This window comes from Ochlerotatus camptorhynchus, unplaced genomic scaffold (assembly GCF_037179485.1).
Source record: "Ochlerotatus camptorhynchus isolate MF236.1 unplaced genomic scaffold, CSIRO-AGI_Acam_v1.1 ptg000266l, whole genome shotgun sequence".
NCBI classification, from domain to species: Eukaryota; Metazoa; Arthropoda; class Insecta; order Diptera; family Culicidae; genus Ochlerotatus; species Ochlerotatus camptorhynchus.
In genome coordinates, this window is record NW_027040756.1 from 3,385,397 (window position 1) to 3,412,138 (window position 26,742).

Consider the following 26,742-nt stretch of genomic DNA (forward strand, 5'->3'; position numbering starts at 1 on the left):
CCCAAGCAACACACATGTTCTTTAACAGTTTATACAACCTTTGTATGACTGGTTTTGGTTCTATAGCAGTTTACTCAACATAATTTTATGAATTTGTGTTACTTGGGATATGATCTATTTGACTTTGTTTATCTCTACATTTCCATGTTACTTTTATATCCTTCCCTATTTTGGATTAAACGTTTTTAATTTTTGATGTATGCAAGAATAATTTGAGCAGTTCTCCATTTTCGTTACAGAAATCATGACCGATCATATTTCCCATATATTTATAGTCCTCACTACTCATGTCTTTTGTTCCTAGTTGTGAATTAAAATCACCCAAGATCAACAAGTTCTTTCTATGTTTGTCTTTTGATATTAAATCACTTTAATTAGATAAAAATGTATTTTGTCTAACATTAGGTGCATGAACATTTATTAATATCAAATTAATTCTGTTTATTAGAAGCTTACACCACATAATGCCTCTTTTTCTTTCATTAATATGAATAACTTTTATTCCTGATCCTTTCCTAATTAAAATTGCAAGTCCTCTTGCCTTATTAATGTGATTTATAGGCAAAGGCAGCATACAACTCTTAAACTACTAAGTCAGTTATTTTATTCATTTCATGGCTGTGTTTGGGCCTTTGAACATTCATTAGTGTACGAGTAACCTTTTGCGAGTTTTCCATAACTTAACACACCCCCCACTCGTTGTGCACGCTAGCGATATCATAATTTTCTTTTGAATTCACATGCCATTTGATGTGTCCCATAATGAGTTTTTGTCCACGTCAGAAACTGGTCGCATCCTCGAGAGTATCCGGAACATGCCCGGATGTGGTCCCTTCTTTTGGTGACTGTAAACTATGGTGCTGAAACAAAATGTATACACTGATAAATTAAACTATTCCCATTTTGCTTGAAATTTAATCAATTTGACATTAAACTCAGTTCAATCATATCGAATGATTAAAAATTAATACTCTCCTTCTAAAAACTAATCGTCTGATATTAAACCCAGTTTAATTGTGGTTGATTAGATTGAAAATTATCTTTTTTGAATAAATTTAAATTATTTTTGATTCCATTTTAATAATTTTTGATTGAATTTTAATCTTCTTCGATTGTTTATTAATACTCAAAAATAAAAAAAAAATAATACTGGAAAGATTGTTTCGAATTTAATCATCCATGGCTACTGCCTAAGTAAACATGGCTCGGACTCAATAAGGTGAAGCGGGAATCTGCATACTTTTTTTAGCTTTTTTGATTTATAACCCCAAAAAATTAGTCTGTGCAAAAAATGACAAAGATTGATGAAGGTTTGCACAAATGTTTTTTATGGAGATTTTGGTGAATTAGTATGGGAAATTATTGAATTTTACTTACATCGCTCTAACTCTTACTATGGTTTTAGTTGACCAAAAGTTGAAAAAAATGAATGTATAGTTGACATGACAATGACCAAAAAGCCTGCTGTTGGTACGGTGAAATTGGTGTTGTTGTCTGGTACATATTCAACTCTCAGTTTACCCTATTTACTCATTTTTACACATTTCTATCTTTATTGAATTGCTGCCAAACTTATTATAATAACAACAGGCTTGTTGGTCATTATCATAGCAACTACATATTCACTTTTTTCTGCATTAAGACAACTAGAACCAAAGTTAAGAACCGTATAAGTGCAATTTAAAATGCCATTAAGGTGATTCTTTGAAGACTCCAAAGATGGCCGTCTGATGGTTGATTTGGTGATAGGCAGTTCAAGTTTTCTAGAGCACAGATCTTACGACACCGTTCATCAAATTGAAATTACCTGTTTGCTGCACTGTAGCAAACGCTAAGTTCCAGTTCCCTTGTTGTATTTTTCGTGAGAGCTGATATTTGTGCTCTTGAAATTGTGAGGTGTAAATGAAATAAATCAGAAATAAAACTTCCCCAGCGATTCACCTTAAAACCATTTGCATGACCTCTAAACCTTAATCACTTTTGCATTTTGCGCTTATATTTTGGGGTTATCAAACTGGAGAGTGACCTATAAGAAATCTATCACATTTACAAAATGAAGCATCCTACTGTAAACATTAGGGTGGTCCTCAAATTAAATCATATTTAAAATCTAACTATCTTATATCTGAAAATATAGACATACAAGGTGCGCCATATCTTATGTCGGTATGTAAACATTGAATACCTTGGAAAGAAATAACCGATTTTCAAATATGAGGTATTTCTATTTTATTTGTTCCTTTCAATTTATTTAGACTCATATTTTAATACAACATCAATCAAGTGGCCGCCTTTATTGGACACAGTAAAATGTGCCTTTTTTGCTAAGTTTTCCATCGGCACGAATATTTGCCTTAAGCTCGTCAATGGTCTGAGGCTTGATGGCGTAAACTTTTCTTTTCAAATAACTCCACAAAAAGTATAGTCTGGAGGCGTCAAACCTGGAGATCTGAGTGGCCAATCAATTTCAATACCAGACGTCCAGAGAATTTTCATTGCAAAAACTGAATTGTTTAGTTTGCAGTGTGGCATGGTGCACCGTTAAGCGTTCAGTCCTTTTTTTGTGGTTCCACTGACGTCAAAATGCTGAGCGCGGTTATTTGGGTCCTAGGTAACACTCTCTCTTACCGCTGCAACCAATATATTGGTACGTCTTGGTCATTGATGAACGACATGTGCATCCCATGCTTAACACCAAACGACTAACAGTTGATCAGATGACTGTTTTCAATGTACATCGTCACTATTTCAGCGCGTTGTTTCCGTTATTTCAATTCTTGTAACGTAAGACATTCATGTTTTAATGCTACAATGAGTGTGGAGAAGAGCCCGCCCTTTTTCCATGAGATGTTAACAACAGGGAGTTGACAATTTCACTCTTCCCATCCAAATCGCTTCAATCCGGTGCTCTGATGGTCCCTCCCAATCCCAGCATTGTTTTGTATATATGAGCAATAATAAAAATTAAAAATTTAAAACGATCTCACCAACTTTTGCTGTTTCTTCACCCTTCTGTCCAATTGTCGTGCCTATTCTCTGCATCACTGCTAGTCGCTACTAGTCTCCTGAAAGTCTCCCATGTTATTTCTGATGTGTTCTACGATATTTCGACGTCCACTATTTTTGTATGGTGATCTTGAGTTCTTCGTTGCGTATTACAAAACCGTAACACCAATGCGGAAAATGGACAGTGTCTCCGGGTATTTTCTCAACGAGCATCACTTCATTGTCGTATCGCATGTGCTCCATTTTGTATCTCTTCTTTCACTTTTACTTTGTTGACTCCATGGTACCGGAAAAGATATTGATATATACATTATAGGCAATGATGTGATAGACCACAACGGGATGCCTGTTCAGAAAGGTTCAACGGATGTGAAATGCAACATTTCAATATGTTATCTTAACTAATTTCTGGAAGAATTTACTTGTGTTTTATACAATTAGTATCAATGTTCCATCATATCGTATCTTCAAGTGATCTTCGCAAGCGCCACATTTCGTTCAGGCTCTTTGGAACTACATGTGATGAAATATGAAACGCACCTTTTCAAGTTAATTGCACATAACAATGTTCATCACTTTCTCACACATGAAATTTGCCTCGACCAACCTGGCAGCTCACCTGGCAGAACGCACCCTACTGATCCAAAGGGCAGGGAGGAAAATACTGTTCATGAAGCACCATAAAATGATTGTTAAGAATATTCTTTGCGGAGTGACGAACACACTTATAATTGCTAATTTTGAAGAAATTCTTGGGCTGAACACACAATCTCGATTTATGAGAATCTACCACCACTACATATCATCAGATATGTGTCTTCCTTGTTATACTCCAGACCGTGTTCACTTCACCAATCGCAGTTCCTCAATTGAATATGATCTGACCATGAAACAAGCAACTCATGGGATTCCCGATCAACTTCGACCTATTATTATTCCGCGTATTTTTACTGAAAAGTACCAACAAGTCAATTGCATGAAAAGATATTTTACAGACGGGTCCCGTCTCAATGGATCCACTGGCTTCGGTGTCTTCAATGAAAACTCTAGCGCCTTCCGCAAACTTCAGGAACCTTGTTCCGTTTTTGTTGCTGAGCTGGCAGCAATCAACTTCGCATTGGGGATGATTTCCAACATGCCCGCAGACCATTACTTCATCTTCTCGGATAGTCTCAGTTCCATTGAGGCTATTCGGTCGATGAAACCAAGTAGGCACTCATCTTATTTCCTTTCAAAGGTAAGGGAGCAGATGTGTGTGCTGGTCGAAAGATCATATATGATTACCTTTGTATGGGTCCCCTCACATTGCTCAATCCCAGGCAATGAGAAGGCGGACTCTTTCGCAAAGGTGGGTGCGCAGGAAGGCGAATTGTATGACAGGCAAATTTCACACGATGAATTTTACCATTTAGTGCGTCAGAGTACCTTTTCGAGTTGGCAAACCGATTGGGACACTGGAAATCTTGGACGGTGGTTACATTCAATTATTCCTAATGTTTCTTCGAGAGCGTGGTTTAAAGGCTTGGGCTTAAGTCGTGACTTCATTCGCGTGATGAGTAGACTTATGTCCAACCACTACTCGCTAGATGCTCATCTCAATAGAATAAACCTCGTGGACAGCAACATCTGTCGGTGTGGAAACGGTTACGATGACATCGAACACGCAGTTTGGCAATGTACGGATAATGACGCCGCCAGAGAGCGACTTTTGAATACCCTCGAGGCCCAAGGAAGACAACCCTATGTTCCTATCAGAGACGTGTTGGCAACCCGTGATCTCTGCTATATGCAGTCCGTTTATGTTTTTCTTCAAATGTCTAGTATAAGAATTTAATTCCTTTTGTCTTTTGTCTCTCTTTATTAGTTTTTGTTTGTCTTGTCCCCCCATCTCGATGAGTCTCATCGTCGCCCACTGGTCACCCACCATAGCCGGTCGAACTCCGGACGAAGCTAGAACAGCACTACCGTTCATACTGGCGACAACGCTCTGATGAGACAACGAAACACTACCCCAAGCTCCTCCCCTGATCCTATCCTTCGAAAATGTACCCTTCTAACCTCGAGTAAGCCGCGAGTAATCGGCCCAACTCCTACTAGACATAGAATTAAGTGAATCTTGTTACACACAGTGAACAATGAATTATCGGCTCCGTAAAGCTAACGCGATTGAGCCTTCCAAATAAACGAACTAGATAAAAAAAAGAAGATTCTTTAAATGTCATAATCGACACGGTAATAATCAGTCCAATTTATACTGTTAAAGGCTTGCAATAGTGAGACTCTATCAAAATGATAGTGATGATAGCTCTTCCATCTGGTGAGATAAATTCAACGAAGCAAATATTAAGTCTTGATTAGATATTCCAGAGCACTTCCAGCCCAAAGTGCTAAATAATATGTCGGAGTAATATAATGATCAGTGATACGTGGTACGGAACGGAAGCCGCATAGGCCAAGATGCTACGAATCAAAGTACAAAACAATGATTTGTGTGCGTAGATATCTGACAGATGCAGCGTCGAATAAACCTGTATAGGCTTTATCTGTGCAACATATTCCTTGAACCTCAACTTAGCACATCTTAGCAACTCTTAGATCTCTAATTGAAGATCGCTCTAGTGGCTCGGATCCCGGATGGTTTGAGCAATGGGCCAAGCACACTTCTGTGGTTCTCCTCAAGTAATTGATCGAAACGATGAACTGACGGTCTGCCAAGTAAAAAATAATCCACTCAACTTGCCAGGTTTTAACAGTGTCGAACACTCTTTTGAAACATCTACGTAGATCGAGTTGACCTATTTTCGGTATTCGACCTCTCGAAACAGTATATTAGTGTAGCATAGTGAATTCGAAGTAGTAAAGAGTGCTTCGATCAAAATTTGATCGACTTAATCTTAACGCATTTCTTTTAATCGAGCATTTAAAAAACCTGAACACCTCTCATTTTGACATTTCTGGATCAACAATAGAAAAGGGCCCATCAGCATTTGTAAACAAACCGTTCCAAAGCCCATTACTCACAAATCGAAGGCCGCCCACACAAACCAGCACCATCATCGTGTAGGTAGAAGTTTCCCCTATCCGATGATGGTGTTGGTTTGCGTGGGTGGCCTTCGGTTTGTTAGTAAAGGGCTTTGGAACGGTTTGTTTACAAATGCTGATGGGCCCTTTTCTATTGTTGATCTAGATTTGCTCTTCAGTTATCAAAATGGCGCCCAAGCAAGAGGAGAAACGGATCAAATTTTTAAACGCGCATCGCAAATTTTGCACGTGCACACGTCAAGACAGATTTCAAACAGCTTCCTAGGCAGGAGTTTTATGCAGCAACGGGAAGCGGAAAGGTTGCAGACATGATCAAGCATATGAAACTATCGAAGTTCGCTAATAAATATCTGGTTTGGCAGGCTATTTGTACCTGTGGCTTGAAAAGCAACATTTTTAATGCAACCGGGACCGTCAACCAGGATTTTTACATGAACGAGTGTCTGGAAAATCGTCTGCTGCCTTCCTGAAGCAACACGATTGTTCCGTGCTGTTTTGGCCATATTTGGCATCCTGCCATTACGGAAAAAAGGCCATGGAGTGGTACGCCGCCGACAAAGTGCAGGTGGTGCTCAAGGACGAAAACCCTCCCAACACGCAAGATCTTCGCCCAATCGAAAAATATTGGGCCATCGTTAAGCGGAACCTGAAGAAGACCCAACAAAATTGGTTGTTTTGCCATTTAAATGATCTTTATTTCTTGTGATTGTGTGGTTTACATGTATGAATTTTTTAAGTGACACAGATGCGTCTTTTCAACTTTAGTACATTTGAGATTTTAATTATTATTTACAACTACATTTACAACTACAACTAACCTACAACTACTATGTACACCTAACCTACTATATACAAATTGCTTATCAAAGCATGTTCTGATAAATTACATTTTTGTGCAAATTTAGTCTTAATTTCGTTAATTTTGGAATCTATTTTGGCAATGCCTGCCTCTTCATGTAAATTTGTTATTCTAGTGTCGACAGGACGATCAAGAACCATCCTCAGCACTCTATTCTGAGCTACCTGAATTTTGTTCCTGTAAGTCTGTGCACATGATTTCCACACCGGAGCTGCGTAGAGGATCGCAGGTGCTACGATTTGTTTGTAGACGGCCACTTTGTTCACCCTTGAGAGGCGGGATCTACGGCAAATCAGCGGATACAGACTCCTAACCAAGGCGGAACACTTGACTACGGTTTTCTCCACATGCGAGCGGAATAGGAGCTTTTCGTCAAACAACATCCCGAGATAGGTTACTTCGGCGGACCACTCAACCCTTGTGCCATCCATGATTACAGTACAAGAGGGAGCCGGTTTTAGTTTGGGTGATTGTCGATGGAGGAACATGATTGTTTGTGTTTTGGAAGCATTGATTTTGATTTTCCACGTGGTGGCATAATCAGCAAAGGCGTTAAGGCATCGTTGAAGTTTGTTCGTTATTTCGCGAGGCATCCTTCCTTCGACGGCTATTGCGGTATCATCTGTGAACAGGAAAAACACGCAACCGTCTCCAAGGGGAGGAATGTCGGAAGTGTAAATGCTGTAAAGCAAGGGGCCCAGCAGACTGCCTTGCGGGACTCCTGCTGGGATGGAAAACGTGTCTGAAAGACAACCATTCAACGATACCTTAAACGACCTTTGCTGGAGGTAGCTACGGGTGATTTTAACCAGATGTAATGGAAAGTTGAAGTTACAGAGCTTGTATACAAGCCCATTGTGCCAGACATTATCAAACGCTTTCTCAACGTCTAACAAGGCCATGGCTGTGGACTTGGATACAGCTTTGTTACTTCGGATGTTATTCATCACCCGCACTAGCTGGTGATTGGTGGAGTGCCCCTTTCTGAACCCAAACTGTTCCGGAAGGAGAATGTTATTTTCCTCGACAAACTTGAGCAAACAATTGAGAATGAGTTTCTCGAACAATTTGCTCAGCGCTGAAAGGAGGCTGATTGGTCTGTAGCTTGAAGCTAGCGTTGGGTCCTTCCCGGGTTTGCGGATAGGTATGATTTTCGCTGTCTTCCAGATACTTGGAAAGTAGTGCAGTTCCAAGCATCTGTTGAAGACAGCAGCCAGCAGAGAGTGAACCTTCATGCTGAGATTTTTCAACACTAGGTTGAATATTCCGTCAAACCCGGGTGCCTTCATGTTTTTGGTGCATTTCAGCGCTGAGCAAATCTGTTCCACTGTGATTCTATCCTCGGAGGGATGGCACAAGGGGAGGAAGCAAGGTTGAGTACACATTGCTCAACCTGAACTTCGAGCGGACTTTGGATGTTGGAGCCAAGCAAGTGCGATTTGGCAATATGCTCACCAATCGCATTTGCTTTCTCCTGAGGGGTGATTATGAGCCGATCGTCATCATTTTCATCTTTTAGTGGCGGAATGGGTTTAGGGTGCGTATTTAAGACCTTGGCAACTTTCCAGAATGGTCTGAAGCGGTCGTCCAGATTCTGGACAAGCCACCCGAAACTTTCGTTCCGGAGTGAGACCATTCTGGAAGCAATCTCCTTGTTCAGATCGGCCATTTCACGTTTCATCGCTTGATCTCCAGTCCTCTGAAACTGGCGTCTACGATCATTTCTCAGGCGAATTAAGAGTTGGGTGTGGGAATCAATAGCAATAAACTTACCCCTCACAGGAACTCGTCGGACGCACGCCTCGTCAGCCACGGTTATGGCTTGGTGGAGTCCCTCCAACGCTCGGTCGATGTCCTCCACGGTGTCAAGCGGCGGGTTGTCGATGATGTGTCTGTCTACCACGCGTCCAAACTGGGCCCAGTTTACGCGATGATAGTCCCTGCGCAGGCTTGAGGCAGGAGCCACGTTGCAGCCCAGCTCAGACACCACCGGTTGGTGGTCGGAACTGAGTTCGTTCAAGGCTACCGGCTTGGACAAGCCGATATTTGTCAGGAACAGGTCTAGCGTCGATGGGTTGCCCGGCGGTGAGATAAATGTTGGCTCATCCGAAAACCAAACGGAGTACAGCCCATGCTGTGAGTGGTCGAACAGCAGACGACCGTTCTGGTTCTGCCTGTAGTTAAGCCAGGCCTCATGGCGAGCGTTTAGATCTCCTCCTACTACGAAGCGGGAACCGTTACGGGTGATGGTGGAAAGGTCCTTCTTGAATTTAGCCGCTAGTCCACTGCTGGCGGCACACTATCGAGGGCAGTAGACGGCGATGAACTGGACGTATCCAGTCGACGACTCCACCTCCACACCAAGGGCCTCGATGATAGTGGTGCGGATATGGGACAGAGTGTGGTATTTTATTCCTTTCTTGACGACGACCGCAACACCACCCCCCCTGGAGCTGGTGCGATCAAGCCGTATAATGTTGTGGTCAGGCAACCAGAAGCTGTCGCCGGACTTTAGATGAGTCTCGGTTAGAAGGCCCACGTCGATGCTGTGCTTGCGGAGGAAATCGGCAAGCTCAATCTCTTTTGCTCTTACAGAGCAAGCATTCCAGGTGACGATACTTAGCGGTTTAGACACCATACTGGATGATGAACTTACCGAGCACTTGGATCTGTTCGGGTTTATTGCGGCACTTACGAAGAGCACCGGACATGTTGACGAAAATTTCCATCAGTTCATCCGCTGAGAACAGATCGGGGTTGTTGTTTTGCGCTGGTGGTTGTTTCCAGAATCCAGGGGGGGATGGAGAACTTTGGCCAGCAGAATCACCAGAAGTTGCTTGAGCGGAATGCACCCGCGAATTCTTTTGCCTTTGCTGAGGAGCACGAAGAGGCGGGAAATCCTCCGTCCGAAATGCCGGGACTTTGTCCTTCTTGCGTCCTGGTTGGTTGTTAGTTGCCGCCTGTTTTTGGATGCGTTTGAAGTCCTCGCGTTTGGAGCACTGTCTGTCGGAACCTTGGTGAGCACCACCACAGTTGGCGCATTTTAACTCCACGGCTCCATCCACAGGGCAGTCGGAAGTGGCGTGGTCTTGAGCGCAATTGCCACAGCGTGGCTTAATGTTGCAGTTGCGGGTGCCGTGTCCAAAGTTCAGACACCGTTGGCACTGAGTCACATCACGATGGCCGCCACGGTATGGCTCCCAGCGGACGATGATGGAATTGATGGAGCGGATGACCTTCAGCGCATTGAGCGTCACCATTCCCTTCTGGAAGTGTACCGGGAAAAGGCTATCCGGATACGCCTTCACATTTTCGTCCTTCATTGTCATCCGATAGACGGCACTTGGGGCCAGCTTGTACCGGTCTCTGATTTCAGCTTCGATAAACTTCGGGTCGAAGTTTGGTAGGCCCCTAATGACGACCTTGAATGGCTTCTCACCGGGAATGTCGTGGGTGAAGAATTCCACCTTGGAAGTCCTCAGGTGGGCGACGACCAAGTCATACCAACAATCAATACGAAACTAACGATTTTAAATTGGCTCACCACTTTAGTAGCCTATTGGTCCCAAGCAAACGATTAACGTACCCTATTCTAGTTGAAATTCTATTACTACACTATGTTTGTTTTGATTCGCTATGAAAGTTTGACAGATAACATCAGGGGTGTGTGGATTCATGCAGAACATGCAGGGGTGAGTGAAATAGCTTGGGACTGCTTGGGACCGTTGTTCTGGTACTGAATGAGCCAAAAATAATAATGATTTTCTTCGGGACCCAGTGGTCTTAGAGTTACCTCTATGGTCATACTCCGCTTTGGTACGGAGCACCACCTTGGTGCCGATTCTGCCCAACTTGTATTCGGCTTTAACGCCCAGCGTCGCTAGATCTGCGATGAGCTCATTAAGATGGGCATTTTTCACTACCAATGGAGGTAACTTCACTTTTGCCGCACTCGGGCCGGCAGAATTTTCGTTGCCGATGGCGTCGCCGAAATCACCGATGTCGCTGGCGTTCGTCGCAGTGACATCGGACTGGCCTCGATTCTTCTTTCTCTTCTTGCTGCGTTTTTCCAACACAGCTGGCTGGATATTCCCATCCATGGGTTTTATGTATGATAACGAAGATTCTAAAACGGTCTAACAAGGTATTGTTAATCTGGTTTCCAGGATGAATACGATTTACAGAAACACTTGTTGTTTGTTCTGCAGACTATGCACTAAGAGAGCGAGACCCTGCTCGCATCGTTTATTTACGTGCTTGCTTTTTACACATACGCTTATGAGTTACGTACAATGTAACTTTTTGATCGCTACAATAATAGCTTCCCTGTTAAGAGGGGCATACACTATAGTTTTCCCCCCTTCAGAACTTTACAAAACGGTAAACAAAATTCTCAATTTTTTGCTGGTTTGACAATTAACAATCTAAGCTAAAAAACATCAACTAATTTAGAGCTTAAGTTTAAGTTACCATTTGGCTTAGTTCGATCTAGTTGGCTTTTTTGAGCACACTAACTTCAGCGATAGCTTTATCAAAATTCTGATAGTATTTACTTAATAGCAACGCTTTCTCGTATTGTAAAAATCTTCGATCTTCTTTTGCCTGTTGGCATTCACAAAAACACTTTTCACCATGTATCGACAACCTTATCGCCCACCAATAAACTCGATCTAGGTCTCGGCAACCGGATGTTTTCTTATGTGCTTTCACCTTACATCCGTTATAAACCGCGATGACCCAAAATGCGGAAGTTTCCGTTCGTGATACGTTCAGCACCACATCATCGATCTTCATCGTGCAGGAATCTGTTCGATTGTGAGCACAGATAGCCATTGCTTCCTTCATTGTTTAGTTAATATGACCAGCCATCAAACTGCAGAGAAATTTCTGAAAAGTCAACCTAAACAAAAGAAATAGGAGAAAAAACACTCTTATTCACGGGTTAATACAGTTTTCTTCAAACCTTGTCAAATTATAATAGTGATTATTTCAATGTAGATGTATTCAGCAGTATAAAAGCAATTCCACTCTCAATGTTAATATCACTCTTTGTGTTTTTATTATTAAATTGAAGCTACCATTTAAAAATGGCGCCCTTGCACATTAATGCTGCAGTCATTCACATACCGTTTCGTTAAATTTAAACTATTTATTTTTTTCCTAAAAAAAACACTCTTCTCGCCCACCGTGCCACCAAACAGCTCAGCTCGTTTACCTTAAACAAGAAAACTGCTTGTATTACATTCAATTGCACCAATCGGCGCCTTACAATGCTGATGTATGTTCGTTTTTGTCGCTCAACAGTTCTTTAAATTTGGCATACCTTGGACAGACAGTTCATCAGCCATACAACATGCCCAGTTGGGTAGTGGTAATATAAAATTTCACAAAATTTTCTCGATCACTCCTCTGTTATAGTAACTTGTCTACATGCAGGTCTTACAAAACCGCAAACAAAATGGACTGATTAAATTCCACCTCTAAATATCACTGTTCAGTTCCACGTTTCTCTATACAATTACAATGCAATTACACTAATCGGTGTTCAACGGTAGAAGTCCTTTAACTCGTCCTTTAGCCAACCAGCTACGCGGACAACTTTACAGTTGCAGTTAAAACAAAATGCATCCCCCGGTGTTGAAATGAAGTTTTACAGGTTTTTCCCTCTTCACTATCGATATCCCGGTATATTCACACGCGCACCGATTTTCTCGTCGCCACTTTTATGTATGATAACGAAGATTCTAAAACGGTCTAACAAGGTATTGTTAATCTGGTTTCCAGGATGAATACGATTTACAGAAACACTTGTTGTTTGTTCTGCAGACTATGCACTAAGAGAGCGAGACCCTGCTCGCATCGTTTATTTACGTGCTTGCTTTTTACACATACGCTTATGAGTTACGTACAATGTAACTTTTTGATCGCTACAATAATAGCTTCCCTGTTAAGAGGGGCATACACTATAATGGGGAGAACAGCAAACCTGTTCGAGGTAGGCACACCGGAGCTTCCTTCACCGGGGTTCTGGACCTTCGCTGGGCTTCGCGACCGATGCTTCCCCATTTCGGGGCATACACACACGCACGACAAACCGCGAAAGAGAGAGCGCGAACACTATCGCCACGAACTTTTCAAACAACTCGAGAGACCGAGCTAACACCGAACCGAACTGCTTGACGATCAAGCAGAGAATCACGAACTGAGCTGCCAACAAAACTGGTGGAAGCGAGAAGCAATTTAAGGCAAACTGGCGTTCTGCGGCAAACAAATGGAATTGACATTGGCGGCGATACCATCTACTATAAAAAAAAATTACCGTTAAATGTGTTCAAGGAAAAATATGTCAGTTTTATGTCTGTTTGTCTGTGGGGTTGCGTTTGCGTGATCATGTTTTAATTTTCGAGAGAGAGAGAAAAGCATTGGTTACAACGATAAATACGTAACCGTACGTAATTAGTTTGGAAATATAATTATACAATTTTTGCCCAAAAAATTATGAATGACAATCGAGACTCCCACCAATTATGTTTAGTGATGCCAGAATTTCAAAAATTCTTCAAATAGGAAACATTATCCTGACCAACCTTCCTGTATCCTTTCGTTTCAGTACACAACATTGCTTCTGTTCCTAGCAATAAGCGCAACGTGTGCCGACTACCCGCAATTCAAGCCAATGATCAGCGGAAGCTACGGCAAGCCCCCATTGGTACACCCGCTGTGGGCAGCGAAACAGGCCGCCGGACAAGCAGCTCTCAAGCAGTACATGGTACAGCTGCGAAGTGGCACTCGACTGTCCCCGGTAGCAGTGCGACCGGCGCCAGCAATGATGATGAGGTTCATTACCGCTCAAAACTGCCATGACAATTAATAACTCAATTAACCATATATCTATTTTTCTCAATCCCTCGGCAGTCATAAGCGCCCGGTAAAGTCAGTCTTTTCGCCATCGTACTCCCTGCTGAAGCAACCGCTGATCAAACGACCGTTCCTGGGAGCAGCATCTCAATCGCCATACGTGTTGAATCTGAGTTTGAAGCCCAAATTCCAGGGTTCGCCGCCGGGGCCGAAAACAGGTGAAATCATCTACGAGAAATTGAAACCAGTAAGTACATCACGAACGGCATGCAGGCAATCAGCGTCTTCACGCGACAACGAGTAATGAATTGTTAATGGGCAAACGATTATCATCTTGCTGTTTCTTCCGAACAAAAAAAAAACTTTAGTTGATTTCACAATCCAGTGGACGGTTGACATCCCCCAAGGACGGAGCAATTCATACGATTCCGGCACCGAATCTGGCCAGCAGCAAAGCCAAACCGGTGCACCAGCTGAAAATCACCTCGTTCGATGACAGCAACCACCTGGAGATCGATATCCACAAACCGACCAAGGCGACATTCCCCGCCAAGAGCACGTTTGCTTCGCCCTCGCCGACGTATGCGGCTCTCTCTACGGTGAGTGGCTTTCTTAATTTTGTAATTAGCTATTTGTGTTTTTGAGTCGTATTGGCATAACTAGGACAATTTAACCATGAAATCATCAAATTGTTTTATATTTAAACGATCAAAGGGGCAGAAGATGCCTGTGTGCAAAAGTGATTTCTATGTTGATGAATCCCGAGCAAAACTAAATTTTATGTTGTGATGTAGCAAATAATGATTACTCATGTTACTGTCGTTTCGGTCGATTTAACGGTTCTTGACTTGTGCTTCACAAAATTCATTATATTATAAAGGAATAAATGTTTTCAATTCAATGCCTGACATATCAAACGTTCAGCAACACTTAATTTAAAAGACACTGCATTTCACACGTTAAAACTGTCTTTTGAACAGTTATCCAGTGGTTTTTTTTTGAATTGGCAAAATAAGTATCTTGACGAAGTATCTCTAATGGATTATTTTATATGTTTAGCTGTCATAACGACTTTTTAATAATTATTGTAGCACTGCAAAAACTATTTCTGTTCGCCACGATGGTGATGATGGATTTTTAATATTTGATTTAATAAATAGTAGATTAATTTGAAAAAAGCAGTCTACAAAGGTTTGAGCCTCGTGCGCGTATTACGGATATAGAGTACTGAATTTAACATTTGATATAAAAAAAAATGCAATTTTGAAGCTTATTTGGAAGAAACCTTGAGTTAGTAGTAAGCTTTCTGGCAAATGTTGGGGGTTCGTGAGCATTCCTGACATTGCTGAAAATTATGATAGCATCAGATTGCGGGGTTGCTAGTATAATAGGATGCTTAGTTGATTGTTCATTAACTCTTGATTGCTTGTAATACTTATGAATACCGTATGCGTGATAATGTTTGCACCATTAAGCAATGTCAAAATTAAAAAAATCCTCAAAAATTTCGTTTTCGAGTTTTTTAATTTATTCAAAGGGGGGATGTTTCTCAAAGTCTTAAACTATGTTAATCATCGATCGAGTTTCCACTTGCTGCAATTACGGCCTCAACACGCTTCCGGAATGCACGACAGGATCTAATAATTTAGTCTGGATCCATTTCTCTCCAGGTACGGGTCAATGTTTGTCTGAGGCTTGCTGTACTCGGGTGGTGTTTAGAACAGGCCTTGGCCTTCATAACGCGCCATATTGAGTAATCCAGCGGATTAAGATCGGGGCTGGATGGCGGCCACATATCCTTCGCCCAGAACGGAAGATGTTCCTGCAACCACTTCTGAGTGCGGTTCGAGGTGTGGCACGGAGCCTCATTTTGTTGAAATACAACATTTGGCTTCGGACCGTACTGCTCTTTGATCCACGGAAGAACATACTTACTTCAAATCCCGATGTAGACCTCCGTGTTGACCTTGTCGCCTTCTGGAATGAACACCGGGTCCATTTTTTTGCCATCGGAAGCCACCAATCCAAACACCATAACGCTAGCAGGATGCTTGGTCAGATACACGTGCTTGTGCTCGTCGGCCACGTCTTTTACCGGAAGAGAACTAATATACCGGTCGGTTCTGGAATTTGATACGGGATCGACGGTAAACATGCTCTCGTCAGGGAACAGGATTACCGGATTTATTCGCTTAAGGAAGTTCAAGATTTTCTTACATCGTTCGACCCATAGCTCCTGGATGCGGTTGGTAATCATGTGAGTTTTTTTCCGTGCCCTCGACTTCGTCCCGCAATCTACCTTTACGATCTTCCGTGCCGTAAAGTCACTGATCCCGTGTTCCTTTGCCATTTTCCTTATTGAACGCACTGGATTCACCCGATCTTCCTTTTGATAGCAGCGATAACCCTCGGAACCCGAGCTGACCTCGGACGACCTGTGGCCACCTTCGCGGATAGTTGTCCTTTCTTTTCTCGGTCTAAAACCCTTTTGACGGTCCACCGGGACACTCCCACGGCGATTGAAATGTCTTTTTGCGACATTTGCGCGTGGGACAAATCACGAATACGCTGCCACTTCGTCATGGTGCAACTGTCAAACTAAGTAAATCATTTTCTTTTATACACAGCCTACTACGATATGAACTATAGGTTACATGCATGCAAAGAAAACCAAGGCATTGTATGCACAGGTGAAACGGGAACCTTATTTGTACGATGGTGCAAACATTATCACGCATACGGTATTTTAGGTGGACAAAAAGGCGAACTAATAGGTGGACGCCTGAGCTTTTCCACATTTATATCGCTGTGAAGCAACTGTAAACTCTAGAGGGAATTTATATCTGTAACTGAAACCAGTTCGAACTTGTTTGCTAACCTGGTTAAAATGTCTGTTTTTTCTTAGACTTTCAGCTTCAATCTTATATGGTTTTTATGGCTGAGAAAATGCATTTTTTTTTCAGTTTTTTTTTTTTTCTAATAGAACAGCAGATTACGAGCAGATCAAATAAAAAGATTGCCGAAGAAAAAGAGGCTTCCGACAATAATCATACTCACTTGAGAAGTTTGGAGCGTTGCAAAAGTATTTTAAATCAGTTTTGGACAATTCTATCGATTGGAATGGATAAAGCAATATGCACGGCGAAATTCTAGCAAATATGGCAAATGTGTGCGCTACCTAGCGAAAATGCCCAGGAATCAAATTAAGAATTCAATTTGATGTTAACGTCAAAATTGGAATACGATTTGCTATCATTTCGACAATTTTCATTCACCTGTCAGAAGTAAGTTTTCATTTTTGACTTGAACTTGGACGCTAAGCACAGAGCTGCGAGATGCTTCATCCGGTAAAGATTTGGTTTGTTTAGGTGAAACTACTTTCTTCGGGTATGGGAAATTTTAGTTCTAGTAGTCCCAGTTGGGTCCATGTTCAGAGTCCTCGTTGAATTGATTTCGTACCACTAAAATCTACTCAGCGTCCAGGGTGCAAAAATCAGAAACGAAGCTGCGGCACCGTTTCTTCGCGGTCAATTTTACACAATGCCGCCGGTTGGTTTTTTTTCCGAGAATTGGACTTAACCACTTCTGATGTAGGGATTTAAGCTGGATGCAACATTAGAAACTAGCAGTACATCATCTTACAGCGCTATTACATGTTGTGATTGTGAAAATGTGTACCTTTAGATTTGATGGTACACAGATAGTAATTTCTATAGTTAGTATCTAGCAACGGAACCATTTTAGGAGACCCTTAGCATAGCCGATGGATAAATTTGGGTCTCGATGTTAGTACGAAAAACAAAAAAAAAACAGCTCGCATGGAACGGTGCTGTGTAGATTTTTTTAAGGCGCGTAAAGGTATAGCAAGAGCGGGTGGCATCTGTCAATTCTACTGTAGCAATAAGTAACCTACGTGGGGCTAGTGAGCAAACCATTTCTAACGTATTTACGTCTGTCTGTGGTTACAGCATTAGATGGTTACATTTCTCCAGTTCGAACGAAATTTCGAACCTTCCTCTTGATGGAGCCCATCAGCGCCCGAACAGTGGATGCGGACACGGGATCAGCGCATTTCTTCCATTTTCCCGCATTTGCTAGATGTCCTTGACTGCTCCGCCGCTTCATCGAAGTCGCTGCTTTGAAATTGCCCAGCATTTTTCGATTGGTTGAAATTCCGGGCAATTCGGAGGATTCATTAGCTTGGGGGCAAAATCGGTCTTGTTGGTATCATACCACTCCAGAACCACCTTGGAGTAGTGGCAGCTGGCCAAATCGGGCCAAAAGATGACTATGCCACTATGCATCCGAATGAACGGCAATACACACTTTTTCAGGCATTCTTCGATGTAAACTTGGGATTTCATCGTAGAGGATGTGACGAATGGTTCCGTTTTCATACCACAACTGCAAATCGCTTGCCAAATCATGGCCTTCTTCACGAACTTGTCGGCAAACACGAACTTGAATCTTGACGATCCATAATTCCATTTTTTTTTGTAGGTCCGCTGATTCCTTTCCAAACTCAGGGTTTCCTTGTAGGTTTTGAGCACTCAACAAACTGTTGTTTCTGGTATCTTCAGCACTTTAGCCAGCTTGGAACTAGACGCGTGCTAGCGGTGCGCGAGGGGCGTACCAATTTGATTTTAGTCAGCCTTTACATACGACGCTGGAACACTGAGGCAAATAGACCTAAGAATTGCATAAGGCTCAACTTATGAACAACAAATATGAATTTCATAACCGTGACTTATGATCGATTTTCGGGTAACATGAGGTAGCTCTTATACCAACCGGTGAACACTCGTGTTTATTTCAGTTACCGTGGGGACGAAATTTGTGATTAGCCCCGGTCCCTTCCAAATTGTATCATTATTTATGTACGGTCCTTATATTTGAAATGACGTTTCACATTAATCTAGTGATGGCCGATTTTCATTCGAATAATCGTTTAATCGATTAACGAACCGAAAAGTAAACTATTTGTAATCGGTTAGATCATGCCGATATAAGCATTAACATCTTCACAGGATCATCACCGATCGTTTGCAACATGTGCTGCACTCTCATTGGTGGAAAAATGGCAGCACAGCGAACAAAAAATAATCGATTAGTTGTTAATCGAGTAATTAAAAAATGGGACATCTCTGATTTTGGTGTTATTGTTTTGATAAAAATGAGCGCAAAATTTCATCTCTACCGAGGGGGCAGCAAAACCACAAAATTACCTTGAATACGGGGGGTATTCATTGAATGAAAGGGACCGTGAAAGAGGACACTAAAATAGAAAGTTTTTCTTCCGACAGTTTTATCTTAGTATTCATCTTTGCTTATACGCCTTTAACCATTTCATTTTCCCAAGCGTTGAAAGACGAGTGGTAAACACACGGGCCTTCTAACCTCAACGTCCATTTTCCGGTTTCTGTCTGCTTCGATTTATAATTTTTTTGTTTACATTATTTTTCATAATGCAAATCCATGAAATGCACACTCATTTCTTATGGCTAAAATTCATAAGTGTTTCTTATGGAATTCTTACGTTATTTTGCCGAGAACGGTAACTTACTATAGTCGCTATATTCAAAGTCTGGCGGATAGAATTTCGATCGATCAAAAAGCGGAACCAATTCAATATATTTTAGACCAACAATTGAAAAGGTACTATCAACTTTTATAAACAAAACGTTGATTATTCTTTCTTTGCTAATCGAACGCAAATTACCTGCATCATCGAATAGAGAAAACTTTCCCCAACCTAAAGATGGTGTTAGTTTGCGTAGACGAGCCTTGAGTCACGAGAAAAGGGTTTTCTAAGATTTGCTCGCAATAGCTGATGTGCTCTTTTCTGTTGTTGGTCGTGATTTGCTCGATTGGTTCCGCTATTTGACAGTTCAATTGGTTCCCGAGATTCTTTCCGCCAGACTATGAATATAGTGACTATATAACTTACGGGTCAGTAGCTTCCTACTCTCCTGGTATTGGCGGACCTCACGAAGAGCTACTGCTACAGCCGCGGAGAGGTTTTCCCGTGATGCGTTTTGGCAGCTGCTTTTTAGATGGGATTTCTTCAGCATAAATTCCAGCGGTCTGCTTTGTACAGGTCATCGAAGAAGTCTGCCAATCCTGGAAAGGTGATTGGTTTCATAAACCTCATCATACCTGGCTGGGTTGACACGTTCCCAAGGCAGCTAGCTGATCACTCAATTAATGCTGCAGTAAACAGGGTATACTACAAAAGTTCGAATCCATGGACGCAATAGTTAAAATCCCTAATCAAAATAAAATCACAAACAAACAGACGTAACTATTTGAAAAAGTTTTTCTTAAAACATTGTACCTTAAATAAGGACCTCAGTAACGACATCTCTCGAACTTCTCGCGGAAAACAAGCTAGCTCGCCAAGTCGCAAACAATGTTGCATGCAAGATAAACATATTATATTGAAGTTTCTAACGTTTATAATATGCACACTTGCGTAATCCCATTTTCAAGTGCGAAGTTTGTTCTCCTCACTTTCACCCCAGCCAAAAATTTTGGTTTGTTATTGTTATCCTCACTTACGGACCATCGATACTCGCGCACATAGAATGGACTTTAGAAACATTAAAGTGATCCGATGCCAGTGCTGCGGTGAGAAGTTCGCGGAAATGATAAAATTCAAATCAATCGTTAAATGAGCGAACGATGATCCAGAATAAAGAGTTACGTCTGTTTGTCTGTGATAAAACCTTTGTTGACCTAGATCTCCAAAACGTCATACAATTATGAATTCGCATATAATCAAGGAAATGTTGTCTCTGTATATTAAAAAAATATATATAGTTTATACCAATACAATCGAACGAAGCACGAGAAAAGCGATAGTAAATGTTCGCCAAATCATCCTGGAGTTTGAATCTTGAGTTCTACAGGTTCAACAAATCATTGCACGATGTAACGCTCAAATTTTCGAACTCCTTGAGCGATGATACTCGACAACATTCTATGGAACACATAGTTGTGCTGACCTAACATTTCTAGTTCTACAAATCATTCTGGAGTTAATATTTCGAAGGTCTACAGGCTCAACTGTACCGAATGAATCTTTCAACTCTAAGCGGCTGTTCATAAACTATGTAGACCGATTTTGAGAGTGTGAGACCATTGTCAACACACTTAATCTAGCTCGGTATAATCTACAACAGCCGATTACCTCGGCATTTACTTTTGCTGATATCTCTGCAAAATATCTGTTTGTTAGCTGATATCTCAGCAAAACGTTATTTGTTAGCTAAGTCTCGGCAATTGTTTTACTGAATCTCAGCAAAATAAATTGCAGAATCACTCGGCAGTTGGAATCTCGGCGAAAATTTTTAAGTGTGAATATTTTTTATGGACCGTAGATACTAAAATGTCTATGTAGTTTATGAACAACCCCTAATCGCTTTATGGAGCTCCATAACATCATGTGAAGCAAATACTCCCCATTCGTTAAGCAGTAAGCTGAGAAAAGGTTCTTGAAGATTTTTTTTTTCAAGGCAAAAGGGACAGGCAAAATTTTGTCGTTTCTTAAAAATTCTTCTTCTTAAAAATATTGTACCTTAAAATATGACCTCAGTAACGACATCTCTCGAACTTCTCGCGGAAAACAAAACAAGCTAGCAGGCCAAGTCGCAAACAATGTTGCATGCAAGATAAACATTTTATATAGAAACATGAGGGGTGAGTAGTTTGCAGAAATGATAAAATTCAAATCAATCGTTAAATGCGTGAACGATGATCCAGAATGAAGAGTAACGTCTGTTTGTCTGTGTTCATAAAATCACGAGGAATAGTTAGTAATAATGAAAAAAATATTTCAGGGTCTCCAAAGTTTCAAGTTAACAGGCTCAATACTGTATTGTATAATGTCCAGATATAGAATACAAATCCATAGAGTATTTTAGGACCTCATAACATAATGTGAGATACATAGTTGTGTTACAAAATTTATTTGAGTCTCTAAATCATCCAAAAGGTAAGATCATGAGGATTTACAAACTCAACGCGGTATTGTACGTTGTCTTTATTAAGTTTTTTTAACCCGTAGAGCTATACAGAGCTCTATTATGTATATCATGTGAGATATATACTCGAAATGATAAAATATATTGAGATCCAAACTTAACAATGTTTTGTACAATGTTTAGACTTATAATACAAATCCCTAAAAATTCCTAGATCCTCACCACATCAGGTAGAACATAAGTGCTATTAGCTTAGCTTAGTTTAGCTTAGACTGACTGCTCGCTCATATCAATGGTTCCTACCCCGTGATTGAGCCAAACCAGTGAAATTGCACAATGTATCAACTGAACTGGGAGTTGCCGTTTATTCTCACTGTACATTTTTTAAGTTATTTCAAATATTTAAGGTTAAACAACGGTACCGACCACGTTTTTGCAATCATGTGGGAATTGGAAGGGAATGTTAGAGCGTGATCTTTGCTGTAAAAGGAGACCGAGTGTACCTCTGAATCCCCACATAGATCACGGGAGTTAAATTTTGTTGGAGGGTTAGGTTTGTATGATCAGGATTCACCTTGATAAGTAATGTGATTATGGTTTTCATTGCTTGCGTTCGCGATCATAAAATCGCTAATTGTGGCCCTCTGACAACGAAATTGACAGGTGTTATGTGTCATACTCAAACTTGACCTCCTCTTCTCACAACTTCTAATTAAAAATTATCATTATAATATATCATAGTTTCATAATTTAAAAAAAACGGCATTTTAGCTGTAATGAGAATTTGCAGATTTGCTGAAAAATCATGTTAAAAATTTATTTTCTTTATTTTTTTCGTTAAAAAAATGGTCTAATCTTCAAAAAGAAAATCCCACCGTAATAGCATTTAGAGTGAACGATCATTTAAACCATTTACGCGACCTCTAAACCTTCATCAATCATTGCATTTGTTGTGCACAGGCGTGTATTTTGTGGATTATGAATCAAACTTTTTTTCAAATTGACGCACCCTAGTGTGCAAATGAACTCCTAAAATGTGCTCTCGAGTATCTGACCACTTCTGAACTTGATGTCGGGGGCAAAGTTGTTCGGGTAATCGAAGCTCATGGCGAACACATAAGTTCAAAATTTACAGCACATACTAGAAGTTAACATGTACACTAGCTAAGTTTAAATAGATAAATTTTTATTTGATTCCCTGAACCGAAATGAATCCTCACCTGGTCTAACTCGGATGCTGTGTAGTCTTTTTAATTGACGGCAATAAATAAATAAATTAACATGGAAATTTGCCGCTAACTATGTGTGCAATTAGTTGATCTCATCACTGGATCTCAAAATTTATCAAATTCAATTTGTCAGTTTCCATTTTAAACCATTATGCCTAATGACTCTTGATCCTCACTAATTGATCCATCCAAATTACCCGTTTCCATGAAATGCCAATCGATTTATGTCCCGTAGTCTTAATCAGAAGTTTGATTGTTTCGTGCAGATCACCCCGATTTCTGTTATTCATGTTCGGTAAGACTTTGAGCTTCCACTATAGAGGATAATCGGAATCACAAGAAATACTCCTCTACCTCCTACCTAGTCACGCCAATGCACTCACAATCATCGTCATTTCGATATGCCACCGCGTCATTAGGCTGTTCATCGTTGCGCGAAATCATACTCATAAGCAACGTGCCGTTTGTGCTGTTCAACATGCATTTTTATGGCCGTAAAGAAAGTGAAACATAAGCGCTGAAAGGGAATGATTGAAATTGTTAAACACCTTTCTCTATATGTCTTTCCCTATTTTGTCGAATTCATTCAGCCACAGCCATTTGCACCGTACCACCATCATCACCATCATCAGACACCGTATCCACCCGCTACGGTCCACCAGTACCAGGTCACCGAAGAACACAACAATGACGTAACGCTGAAAGATCTGTATTCCGGCCACAAGACATACTTCGCTCCGGATCCCGATCCATCCCTTCCGAGCAAGACTCTGGTACCCACTTCGGATCCCCTGAGTGAACCCAGCAATGGAAAATACCTACCCAATGACCTACTAATCCAAGCGCAAACCCAAGGCCAAACCCAATACCTTCCTCAGCCTAACACTGCCCCGTTGGTCCAGAAGCCATACTACGAACTTGTTAACGCAGCTGCTCCACAGCCAGGCTATGGCATCCCGTTGGCCACGCAGCCTCAACTTCAACAGCACATCCTCCAACAGACATCCATGTTGCAGGGAATGCCAGTCTCGGTTAGTGGCCCGACCATTCAATTGTCCCATGATTCGAACTAACATTGCCCCTATTAATTCCAGCTCTACAATCCAACCTATCTCGTGACCCAGTCCAATAACCTCTTCAACAACCACCAACAGCAGCTGCAAACGAATCTTTTCAAACCGGAGACAAGCTTTTTGGGCGCCGTCCAAACTCCACCGACGCAACCCGGAAATGTTGTATTCAATTCCTACTCGTACAAGCATGGAGAACCGGCAGCAAGCACAGGCCAAATTCTTTCCGCCACCCAGGATCAACTCAATGAACTGCAAAACGCAGTCAGTCAAATCCAGTTAAATGACCTCCAATCGCAACACTCCAACGATGTACCCACGTACGCCCAACTCGTTGGCCATGAGCAACTTGCACTCCACCAGCAACAGATTCCACAGCAGAGCCAACTTGAACAAGAACTACAACAACAGCTCATTCAGCAACATGAAAAGACTTCCCGTCATCAGTTAACCGAAGGCGAAATCGCTAACCTTTTGAACTATGGAACCATCAACCTGCATGACCAACTGTCGTCAAACGATTACTACCACTACAACGTTGATCAGGAGCAACATCATCAACAACAGTTCCAGCACCAACCACAACAACAGCAACCACATCAACAACAGTTCCAGCTGCAACCACAACAACAACAACCATATCAACAACAACCGTATCAACAACAACCATATCAACAACAACCGTATCAACAACAACCATATCAACAACAGCAACCGTACTACGATCTATCCGAAAGGCAGGCAGAGAACGACAAGATCCTAGCGCAAGCTCAGCAGGACCTCTACCAACAGCAACAGCAACCGGCAGCGACACAGTCCACCGATTACCTGCTGGCCTACCAGGAGCATCAACAAGCCGTTGCCAATGCCCTTGATCAGGCTAACGACGTCCAAAACAGCAAACGAGCAACTGACGAACCACAGACAACTACGACCCCACTGCGAATATTCGTGCCCGATACGGAAAACGACTATCCCAACAGCGTAAGTGTTCTAGCGAAGTCGTCGAACCGTGCAACCACCCACAAACCATGTCTTTTCTTTCAGGTAAAAGCCCAGAAGCGCATGGACGAGCTGAACTACGACTACGCTGACGACGAGGAGGCAGCCAATCTATTCAATACTGAACCGAGTGTCGGGACGGAGGCCAACCAACCGGTCCACGACTATCAAGAAGAATCGACCGCGGATAGTATAGCCAGAGTCGACGAAGATGTCGCGACCGAAAGCACCAGCGATTACGAAACCGAATTCTATCGGCACTACAGCAATCACCGATTGGACTAGGGTCCGTCATACAAAATTCTGTAATGAACAAATTCCATCTAAGGTGCTAACTATGTTGGATGATGATAGTGTTAAACACAGATTCCTGGATACATGATGAAGGTGGTCAGTTATCAGACCAGCCTGCTTGTTGCGGTGGTGAGGAATTTTTTTTTTTTCAGGTTTCCAAGCATTGAAGTCGCCTGGGACAAATACATCGCATCCGATCGCATTAGGAGAAGCTTAATTCCAACTTTTCTAGTGTAACACTCATGGCCAAGCAAACTATTTATTATGTCTCTACGTAGAAAACTAGTGAATGTTTATTATGTTATTTATTAGCTAATTTTAGTGACAAGCGACAATTTTACAAACCTAATTTATTTATTTTAATAAAATAACTTCAAATTTTCCAGATGGTTTGTTTCATTTCTAGATTAACCAGAACCTGATATCATGAGAAAATCACAAACGAAAGCTGAGTAGTTGTTTACTAAGTCCAAACTACGGTTATTCAGCTTAAACGAGACTTCTTCAAGATTGTATCGCCTTAAATCTTTGCAGGTTGTTGGTTAGGAAATTTCATTTCGGATTGATTTAGAATTATTTTTGAATTTATTTAGGGTGTAATTTAGGATGCTACACACTAAGATTATTTTACCGAAATCTCAACAGCTGAACGTTCGGTAAACAGTTCGGTGATTTTTCACAGATTTTCTGTGATTTTTTCACATATATTCGTTGAAACATTACAGGAAAGTTTTCGGTAAAATTTCACAAATTTCGGTAAAATAATCTTAGTGTGTATGATTTGATGAATTGATTTGTATTGGTTTGGTATTTTATTTTTTTTATTTTTTATTTGTAAATAGAATCATAATTAACATTAGATTGATTTTGGATTTTTTTTTTATCGATTTTGGGTTGATTTTCGATAGATTTAGGAAAAGACTGGTTTCTTTTGAACCGATTTTGTATTGAATATGGATTAGGTACGGATTTTTTTTTTTTTTTTTGATTCCAGAATGATTTAGGATTGATAATTTAATGATTTGTTATATATATTGCATATATTTTGTATTATTGATGTTTTATGATCATGGATTGAGTGTGGATTGAGCATTTATTTATTTTGGATTAGATTTAGTTAGATTTTGATTTGATTTCGAATTAAATTAGGATTGATTTTGGATAAACTTTAGATTGAGTATGAATCGTTTTTTTTTTTTTTTGTTTTACTGGGTTCTGGATCCATTTAGGATCGGATTGATGTTGCATTGATTATGCATTGAATTACAATCTGGTTGAGTTTCTGGAAGGGAACATTCGATTTGATTTTTAGGTTGTGTCGTTTGACGTATAATCGATCAAATTTGACCGTTTACAGGTCAAACGACATAAGCTAAACATCTAATCATATGCCAACTAAC

At 41.0% G+C, this 26,742-nt stretch overlaps 1 protein-coding gene across 1 annotated transcript in view; it reads left to right on the forward strand.

Annotated features, from left to right (window-relative positions):
• LOC135705386 (putative mediator of RNA polymerase II transcription subunit 12) overlaps positions 1-25,516 on the forward strand; it is a 39,394-nt gene extending 13,878 nt beyond the window's left edge. The window contains exons 2-7 of the mRNA XM_065227104.1: positions 13,518-13,744; positions 13,823-14,012; positions 14,134-14,364; positions 23,567-24,007; positions 24,071-25,030; positions 25,094-25,516. Coding sequence (XP_065083176.1) covers positions 13,518-13,744; positions 13,823-14,012; positions 14,134-14,364; positions 23,567-24,007; positions 24,071-25,030; positions 25,094-25,333 — 2,289 coding nt within the window. The 3' untranslated portion in view covers positions 25,334-25,516. The remainder of the gene's footprint in view (positions 1-13,517; positions 13,745-13,822; positions 14,013-14,133; positions 14,365-23,566; positions 24,008-24,070; positions 25,031-25,093) is intronic.
• The last annotated feature ends 1,226 nt before the right edge of the window (positions 25,517-26,742 follow it).